The 10,037-nt window shown below is 52.5% G+C and overlaps 1 protein-coding gene across 1 annotated transcript in view; it reads right to left on the bottom strand.

The window, feature by feature from the left end:
• Positions 1 to 10,037, bottom strand: part of CSUI_001874 (hect-domain (ubiquitin-transferase) domain-containing protein) — a gene marked incomplete at its 3' end in the record, with an annotated part of 11,243 nt that extends 1,206 nt beyond the window's left edge. Inside the window, exons 1-7 of the mRNA XM_068062077.1 lie at positions 9,252 to 10,037; positions 5,299 to 8,966; positions 4,424 to 4,489; positions 3,750 to 3,890; positions 1,988 to 3,479; positions 1,414 to 1,529; positions 530 to 696 (exon numbers count right to left, since the gene is read on the bottom strand). Coding sequence (XP_067925945.1) covers positions 530 to 696; positions 1,414 to 1,529; positions 1,988 to 3,479; positions 3,750 to 3,890; positions 4,424 to 4,489; positions 5,299 to 8,966; positions 9,252 to 9,999 — 6,398 coding nt within the window. The 5' untranslated portion in view covers positions 10,000 to 10,037. The remainder of the gene's footprint in view (positions 1 to 529; positions 697 to 1,413; positions 1,530 to 1,987; positions 3,480 to 3,749; positions 3,891 to 4,423; positions 4,490 to 5,298; positions 8,967 to 9,251) is intronic.

The following is a 10,037-nucleotide window of genomic DNA, read 5'->3' as shown; positions in this document are numbered from 1 at the left end:
GCACAGGACGAAAACCCACGTCTGTACATGCAAAAATTTGTATGAACATGATTAAGTCTTGTTCTGCCGTGAAGAAATGAGTCCGCGTTAAGCAGTGCTGAAAGTGAACTTACAGGGTCATTGCACGCAGACGTGTCAACAAGTCTGGCAACCAACTCATGTAACTACCACACCAGAGGGAGGCTGCTCCGAGGAAGGACGATTGACGGTTTGGACTCACGACTCCGGTGCTTGCATCATGCGCATAAGGGGCATGACCGACATTCCATCTCAGATCACAAAGCAGACACGTACTCTTCCGCACACATGAAACTGTTTTCGCAGACAAATTTCTGAAGAAGTTGGAAGACACTCGCTTTCAAAAAGCCGACCATGCGGACGCTGGGCCCAACTGAAACAATTAATGAATACATTAGTGCCTACCTATCCATTCGCAGTTACTATAAACAACGAAGACTGTCAATGAATACACACAAATACACATATTTGCCTACGGTCGTGTCACCAGGGCATGTACCACTATCCTCACCCATGGTCAGGGACAATATGTGCGCGCAGATGGTCGAGATTCCAGAAGCGAGGATCTCCTAAACGGCCGCCACTTCCATACAGTTGATGAGCATTCTCGACAGGAGAGAACTGGCTCAACGCAGAGAGGGGCACGAACGTGCTGAAGCCGAATCGGAAAGCATAAGCCTGAAAGCAGAGAACAAAAAAGAAAAACACACTTTACAAAAGAAGCAACGGGCAATAGAAAACGTGCTAAAAAAAACTGTCACCGGTACGCCGTACGAGGAGCACTCAGACGAAATGTATCTGACCTAAGTAGGTCATTTCGGATTAGCTCTTTGAGCAGTACAACAAATACTTCGCCTCTCCTAGCACCCTCCATGTCTACAGCACGGACTGGTCTTCTCGAAGGCGTGGAGAAAAAAAAAAGGAACCGCAAAACTCCACGCGAAGTCGGAGTTTGCGTGCGCAGACTGAGCTGTCGCGGCCTACAGTTAGGCTGCTGGGGGGGTGTCTGTCACCGAAAACCCCAAGTCCCTGTATGACAGGAGTGCATCACGGACCACGGCGATGTTAAGCTCAACGCATCGAGCAGGCGAGATTCTATCTTTCTCCTACAAGACTTCAAGAGAAAGAGCGTGTCAACTGGCATTGATCTGCATGACCGCACCACTGACATCCGAAGAGGAGACAGTGGTCGGAAGAGCGTCAGGACCGATTCTTCGATTCCCCCTGTGAAACTCAACTTACACCGACGAATAACTCCGCTTTGGGCCTCACATGATACTTAAAACCCCCTAACACCTCTCTGAACACACCGTCACGAGACACCGGTTTCTACGCACCTACATCGCATATCGGTCCGCAAGTGTACGCCGAAGCACATACAGATTTGAAGCTGACCTGAAGCAGGACGCCCTCATACAAGGTAACCTGGAGAACACGCTGTATATAGAGGTCGAGATTTGTGTTATCAACAATCACATCTTCTCCGTTGTCAACCAGCTCGATATCTGTCCCTGAAAGAAAGAGAACGGAACCATCGGAAAAAAGCAGAGCAAGAGAGATCGCATGTCTGGCCGCACCCCCTATGTCCCGCGCCTCGCAGAAACTGGACTCCTCTGGTTGAAGAGTTGAAACACTCAATGTCTGCTTAGATTGTGAACAAGCAACCACCTGGACTGCAAACAGAAAGAACGAAACAGTAAAACCCCGAGCTGGATCTGCTCAAGATTATGATTGCGATACCTATGGTACTTTGATATTCAGTTGGCTTGCTGCAATACGAAACTCGGTGTGTTGCTACGAACCGGTGGAAGACCTCTTCTTTTGTACCCAAGCGAGCTGACGTATCTTTAAGTGAAGGAAATATGGTAGTCGACCCCAGTACCTCTTTCCCGGTCCGAGATAGCCACACGTCCGTGCAGGTCGACACACGCACGAGCGTCCCGCAACACGCGGGGGTCCATCTACTCACCTGGTAGAACGAAGACACATGCAAGCTGTGAAATGTCTGACCCTTCGCTTCTCATCTTCAGCATGTGCTGTAGACCTCGGGCCAGCTGTTCATCCACTTCCACCAGATCAACCAACCCCAAGGCCCGTAGGCGGAGACACGCCGTACAAAACTCGTTGCCTTGTGCCTGTCCTACGCCGTCTGCCGGTACCTGGCCGTCCTCCTTTTCTCTTGTCTGCATGCGGGCCTCTCCTACGCTCTTCCATGCCTCTTCTGCGGCCGCCCTGTCTCTTCTCACCGCCGTCCCCTCTACAGACGGAGAATGGCATGCACCTGCGTTATCGTCTGTCCCGTTGTCGTAAGCACTGAACCTGCGGCAGCCACGGTGACTTGCTCGGTATTCGTCTTGGTGTAGCTGGTCAGAGCTGATGCTGCTTTTCTCCTCAGCGCCGGTCCTTCTCTTTTCTCCCCGTTCTGTCCGCTTGAACTTTTCCTGGCCAGCCAGACACCTCCTCCGCAACCCACGCCACAGACACCTGCAATTATGTGTCTCCGACTGAAGAACAAGTCGCCAGAAAGACGGATGTAGCCGCAAGTCAATACAGTGACTCCGCCCATCTAACAAAGCCTTTGCTGCAAGTTGTCCAAGCAACTTAAACAACAGAAACAGTTTCTGTTCTAAGCAAGATGCTGCACTGACAAGTGCTGAGGATGACACTCCGGCACTCGGCTTTTTCAGCTCGTCATCGTGGACTTCTCGGTGTGAGGACTCTGATCGATTGAGTGTAGATGCGTTCGTTGTGTCAGTTCGTCTGCCGCCGACGACACTTTCCCGATCCGACGGATGAACACCGCCGTCCGCAGACCCTACTGCCGTCTCTTCTGAGTCTTCAGCTAGCTTTCTCCGATCCTTCCTGCCATCTCCAACCGTGACGTCTCCTCCTTCTTCCATAACAGCGCTTCTCAATCGCAGTTTTTGCTCTCTTTTACTGCTGTTCAAGTCCTCAGATAATGACCTGGCTTCTGCCCGGTTTCCACCTTTTGCTGAGGACGCAGACAACTCCTCACCGTCAATTCTTTCGCCATCATCTGTTACCTGATCCCCGACTGGCTGACGGGCCGCTCCAACCGGATTCTCTGTCCGCACACTTTCCTCGATTCTTCCTGGAAGAGACGAAGTTTGCTTACGGGGCGAAGACACCGAGGCTGGACTCCGCTTCCGTGAATCCTCCGTCTTCGAGACTCCTGACCGAGGAGACGCCCTCGCATACGCACTGCCACTTGACAGATGCCCCCCCGGAGGGAGTGAGGACGAAAGAAACTCACTAGGAGATGGAGAAACTGCACTTCCTGATGACGATGATGATGCTAGAGGAGACATCGACGGTTTCCGGAAAAAGGAAGGACCCAAACAGGAGGCGTCCGTCATATGGGGAAACGGAAAGAAGCAACCATCGGACCCGCTATCCCGGAATAAGCGAGGAGCGGTATGAGTCTGTAATGCTTCCAAAACCTGCCACACCACATACACAGATAGTGGAGGCGGGCTCGGCGGCAAGTTGACTACGAAGCGAACCGTCCTGTGTCTTTCCCTATGGCCCTATATACATGACGGTAAGCCTACGCTCATTACGTGCAAAACTGTATAGCGTGTCCTCCTTATCCCACACTGAAAGATCAACGAAGTTCGTCCACCTTGGCAAATCTACAGCTAATCCATCTGGCGAAATTGTCACAGACAGACCAAAGAAACAAACACACAAGACAGTAAGACGTCACTTACTTCAGAATAAAACTCTATAGTTGGCCCTGAACCGACCCCCTCTTCTCCAAAATATTCCACTTCCAGAAGGGGCTGCTGCTGATAGCCTGACGCTCCCCCTCCTCCCCCAGAATACAAGAGCGAATGGAAGTGTTCCATAACCTGAAAAAAGAAGACATCGCAACGAAAAAGAAAGACATTCTCCGTCTGACGCGGGATGAACTAGCAAAGGAACCTGATGTTCTTCAGAAATCCGACGCAAACCGGTGACAGAATAGCTTTAACTGTCCCACTCAGAAGTCTTGGAAGGTTTGATATCGTTCTCTGGGGGCTGGAAGCTGTGCGGTTTTTCTACTGCTGACACGGGGACGCGGGCGTGTCCGGTGCATTACCAAGAAGAATAGCCGACTTAGTTCCCCCAGCATTACATCAAACACGTAGGCCCACAGACGCACCCTTGGCGCAGCTGTTTGGCAAAAACAGGACTCCTTCCACGTGGTCCGCTCCAACGTCACTCAAAACCGTTCTCGACCCTCTGAGCGTGGAAGGGGGTTCGCCTCCCCCCGGCAAGAGTATACTGCTGGGAGGGAATAACCCCTGGCAGTAAACGTGAGTGGGAAAGGATGTGGGCAGAGCGTGATAACGGGCAACCGGCTTTCGGTCAGATTAAAGGGAGCTCTAAGAGAGTTCCTCACCTTGAACGCGCTGTCTATACACTTCGTCCGGTAGATCTTTACCTTCGTCCTGGGCAATAGAGCAGCCTAAAAAACAAAATGTCGCCCATACAAGAAGCATCCTCACTTTCTCTTTGATGACTAACAGGTGAACAAAAGCTTTGGCCAGACCGCCCCCTCATAACAAAGAGACACGGATGCGCCGGATTGGCCCCCCACTAGATACGGCATCGAGAACAGCAGACCTGCCCAGTAGAGCGCAAGATGAGAGAGACCCTACACCGGTGAGACTTTGGACGTAAGAACTGCTGGCCCACCAAAACAACTAATCTGTGGTTGCTGGCCCAGCGGTACCCCATATATCACACAGACATTGTCGCCCTCTCCGGCCGAAACACGTCTCGGGTGATCGCCACGAAATACCACGTAACGCACGTTGGCGACAACGGGGTACCCTACCGGCATCCGGACAAAAAATGACAACAGATGTGCAGAACGAGGACACGAAGAACAAGGTAGCCGAACAACATACGCGTAGTTCAAAAGCCCCTGCCGGCTACTCATGGGCTGCGGCGAATATATCGGCCTACGGGGCAGGCATTTCAGTCATACGTCTCGAGGCTTTCTGACTCACTCAAAGACACATAATATGCTTCACTGTGTACTCAGAGAGTAAAAGTGTACGGATTTGCTCGTCGGAAACCACGGGACAAAGTGAACAAACCCAGAGGAGTCACCATCGAGGACAATTTCCCGTCCGGGGAGACAGATTGTCTCCCACTATTTTATACTCCTGCAGAGAAACGCCCGCAGCCGAACTGAGTCCCGTGAACTACGGGGAAGTGCCTTTTCCGACTACTGTCCCACAGACCCGGACAACGAGTTCAGAAACGTACAGTTTCCAGATCAGCAATAAAATCCTGTTGCTGCCTTCTACTGCTCTTGGACTGAGCAAAAACCCTGCCCATAAGAGCGGTCATGAGAGCTCGACTCGTTGTGTCACTGCCTGCTCCTTGGAGTCCCCCAACACCTCCTGCTGTCCCTCCGCCTCCAGCCACAGCTGAAGAGACCATCCTACTTCCTCCCCCAGACGCACTATTCCCGACTTGGGTCACACCCGTTGAAGTTCCGTTCCCTCCCCGGAGAACCGTTTCAGCTGCTTCACGAACCCGACTGCTATAACAGCATATGGCACGACTCAGACCGAGGGAAGTATGGGTGACGAACTGCATCCGTGCCGAGAAGGGGAAAAGAAAAGGACAAGCTTTCAATAGGCGGGACATCCAAAGAGGAGGAGACATGCTGGGAACTCGTATCGGATCAGCTAGGACTTGAAAAACTTTGAATGACAAAGCACTACTCGTGAATAATGTGGAAAGCTGTGCTTCCGACACCCGGTGTAAGAGAAAACGACGCGACACTGGAGAATGGGTGTCGGGATGAAATAAAAAACCAGCTGCCGAGGCAGTGGTGGGGTCCTTGCCCCCTTTCCTCTCCTCCTCTTTACTCACAGCCACAGAAGAGGGAAGAGGAGACGCGGATGTGAGTTCAACGGCAAGCGCAGCCGAGTCATCTGAATGCGACACAAAAGCGCCTTCAAGTTGAAGACGTCGCAAGGCCTGTATGAGGTGATGCAGCAGAAGGAGAAGAAAAATAAGGGCGGACGATGTCCGATCCCTTGTGAACATATCGGGTAAGAAGGGAAAATACCCTTGACCGTCTACTTCCTCTTGCTTTTCATTTACACTTTCTTCGGGCCTCGGCGATCTTGTGCTGCGACAATTATTAGTGATCCTGCACATGTTCAAAGCACGCGGCGAAACACTCGCCGTTCCTTGCCCGCTCTTCTGTGAAAGAGCCACTTCACGCACAACGGACACTTTTCTTTCTCTGAATGTCTGTGCCTGGTTTTCCGCCCGCCCACGAGACACATGCACCCCATTTGCCTCTTCTCTTTCCTCAGCCCCACTACCCAGTGAGCCAGACAATGCTGAAAACTGTGGCAACGAGTCACATTCACTTGATCGAGAAGGGCATAACAACGAAGAGCATGACCCACTACCTCGCTCCCTCATAGCCTCCCCGTTCTCAACCCGGCGAGGCTGACATGATCGGCGACGCACCACTAACGAAGCCGCCTCATCAGATCCCGCACACCAGATCAGATCGCGACGTGAAGGAATAGACACGCAACCCCGTAAAAACCGCATCCTGTCCCGCGCCTCTTCAAAAGCTGCTAACAGGCGTGCAGCGTTTGCCTGACCACTTGAAACAAGTGAATCCGTCTGCGTCCTATTCAAAAAGACACAGTCACCTTTCCTCTTCAGCGGCGACTGAGCTTCTCCTGTCGCATCTGTTGTATAGAAACAGCTAGTTCTCCGAAGAGGACTCTGCGACTCCGGGTGTTGATTGAAACGCAGTGGCTGGTTGGCGACTGCTGGGACATTCGGGGGTGGTGGGAGAGGACGAGGTGTCACTGCGTTGTTCTCCTCGTCTTGCTGCCCTACGCTTCCAAAAGAATCACTTTTTCCAGACTCCTTCGGAAGAGGTGGCCGCGAAAGAACAGGAGAGAAAAACTGCCCGGACAAAGGAGACGAGCCAGAACAAACAGAGGGAGAAGTGTGGGACGAAGCTCGGGTACCGACAAAGGAAAGAAAGTCGCGCCGGAGGTTACGCGAACCAAAGATTGGATCTACAACAGAACATAGAAGAGGAGAATGTCTGCCTTCGAGTAAATAAGACTGTTCCTCTTCCAATTCCTCTCCATTTGAGGACGAAGACAGAGAAGGCGAAGAAACGACGAGGTCCCGCGGCGCCGCTCTCTCCGTGCACGATACAAATACCCCGCGTCCTTCTGGGACTTGTCCTCTAGGTGTTCCAGACAAATGAGCCCCACTACCGTTGTTGATTTTCTGCAGGTGAGGTGGCAACCGCAGAATCTTATACTCCAGAGAATGTCTAACATCCCACACCGGACGGAAACCTAAAATGTCTCCTTCGGGTCCTTCGCCGTTGTGAAGTATCATTCTTTCTGTTTCCTCGGTTATGCTCCTCCTGTTCCTCCTGGCGGGTGAAGCTACGGACAAAGACGGCCGAGACACTGTCTTTACCCCTCCTCCTCCTCCTCCGTCACTTGTATCCCCACCAGGCTCTCCAGGTGATTTTTCTAAGAGATCCCATCCGTTTGTATGGCCTCCACGAGAGAACCATATAGAAGCGCCTTCTGCGGATACTGGCCGTCTGAGCTGGGAGGTTCCTTGACTTAGGGAATCCCAGTTACACCTGCGTCCCCCTTTTGATCTCTGAGGAAGCATCGCGATATCGTTGTCCAAGGCAACGAGAAATCTCGCACTCAAGTCAACGACAGCATACTGGTCCTCGAACGGGGGAGGACACGGCGATCGTGACCCGACGACAAAACTACTACTGCGAAAGAAAGCGGGGTTTCCGCCTGATCTCCCTCCTTCTAGTCCCTCAACAGCACTCCGTCCTAAAGAAAACATGCCTCTCGTCTCGCCGCTGGTGTTGTCGCTGCTTGGACAGCTCCTTGCTGCGGCCGATGAATGACGCTCTCCCAGCGTCGACCGCGGAGCCTCTTTTCTTCTGAATTCCGCTTCCTCACATTCACATAATGCCCTTCTTCTTCGGTTACCCAGTGAGCACGAAGAGGAAGGAGCTCGTCGCACTGTCAAATCACGCGCACTCCAACCTTCACTCCCTTCGCCCTGCCTTCCGGCTGTCCCACTGAACCTGCGAGCACGCTGCGGGTAAGAGAAAGAAGAGGAAGAAGACACATGAGAGGAGAAGTGCGGCGTGGATATGGACACGCAACGCTCTGCCGTCCCTGCAGTAACAGGAAGACAGTGACTGTAGCGGCAGAGTGCTTCAATGAGTGGCATATGCGAGGGCACCGGCACGGTGTTTAGAAACAGTTGGACTTCTGAGGTGATAGGGGATACGGAAAGAGATCCCAGTCGCCACCCCCCATTTACAAGCTGTTGTCCGGGAGGCGTGAGAAAAGAGGTATGAGCGTTCCCCCACGAAAACGTCCCGTTCTCTCTGCTTTCGCTCGAACTGCCTGTAATATGATGCGCTTCGCGAGAAGAGGAGACAGGCGGACTCCCAATCCGAACTTCTACACCTCCCATTTCAGAATCCTCTTCTTCCTCGTCCAGCTCCTCAGGCGAGCAGGATGGAGAGGAAGAAGGAGATGTCACGCCATCTTCATCGGTTCCTGGTTCTTCTTCGTCACCCCGCTCCCTCAACCTACTATCATTGACGACTTCCTGTGGTGGCTCAGAATCATCGTCTGCTGTTTTGTCTCCCGCCTCAACTCTACGCTGTCGTCCTCTTCGTCGACCGCGTCCATGGTCCTCATGCCTAACTTCCTTCACCCCTGTCAGCAAATCCACGTCTTGCTCCTCCTCCTTCATCTTTTCTGCGCCTTGATGTGACCCGTCTATGGCCTCCTCCCACAGAAAGCGTCGCTCACAAGCTCGCTGCTGAGAAGCGCGGCTGTCTGGACAAGCGTACAAAGAAGCCTCTCGACGACGCACATCGGCTGCTGCAAGCCCGATCGACGTACAACAAAAATACATCGCAGAAGGCAAAAAAACAGACCTTCAAAAGAGCGAAGTCGATGTGGCACATAGCATAGGCAACAGAAACCACCCCCCCATACCGCTAGTCGTACTTTATTTTTATTGGTGTCCTCAAAGAGATAAAGCTGTACCCATCTACTGACGACATCAATCACTGGTACACTCGCGTACTGACATGTCCCATGAGCTACCGAAAGAGAACCAAGGCAAAACCGCAAAAGAAAAAGATAGACGAGCAAGTTCCTCACCAGTCTCTTTCGCAAGAACGCTGCCGGCCATGGACGCCTTCCCATTCTCGTCCTCTTTTCCTTGAGCTTTCCTTCTCTCCCCCACATGAGCACAAAGCCTCGCGCTTCTCCTGCTTCCCCTCCCTACCCCTTTGTGGTCATCACGGCTTCGTTGTGCCTGTTCATTCTCCACTCGTTTCCTCTTTTCCTCTCTCGACATCGCCTTCTCTCTCTCCTGCTTCTGCTCCCTGACTTTGAACCCGCGGTGCTCCTCCTTGGTTTGCCTGCCATTAACTGCCCGTCCCTGGCCTTCCCCACCGACCCGTGTTTCTTTCCCTTCTTCGGCAACATCAACACAAGACATCGATCTCTGATCATCACGATCCCGTTCTTGTTTCACACTGCCTCGTTTTTTGCCTTCCCCTTGCAACTTCTCTTTTTTCGCTTCCTTCTTTACACTGGCCTCTCTGCGTACCCCCGTGTCGTCATCCTCCTTATCCTGCTTGTTCTCTTCTGCAGCACCCTCCGCTGCGCTCGTAGCACCCTGCCTCACTGTTTTTCGCCGTACCCCTGCATCATTGCTTTCCGTCACCCCCCTCTGCGCTCTGCTTGCTTCCGCAGCTGCCTCCTGCTGAGCTTTCTCTTCTCTCTCCACCATCGATCGTCTCCCTTTGGGCAAATGTGCCAAATGCGAACTCGAGGATTTCGCGATTTCTCGCCTCATGACGCAAGCCTCCAGTTTGGCCATTTGAGTCTGTCCGTCTACCATAACCTCGAATTCCGGACCATCGTGTGCGCGCTTTCCTC

Source organism: Cystoisospora suis (assembly GCF_002600585.1).
Source record: "Cystoisospora suis strain Wien I chromosome Unknown contig_753, whole genome shotgun sequence".
In the NCBI taxonomy this organism is placed as follows: domain Eukaryota; phylum Apicomplexa; class Conoidasida; order Eucoccidiorida; family Sarcocystidae; genus Cystoisospora; species Cystoisospora suis.
The sequence above is the reverse complement of the archived record's forward strand: the minus strand, read 5'-3'. Positions and strand labels throughout refer to the sequence as shown.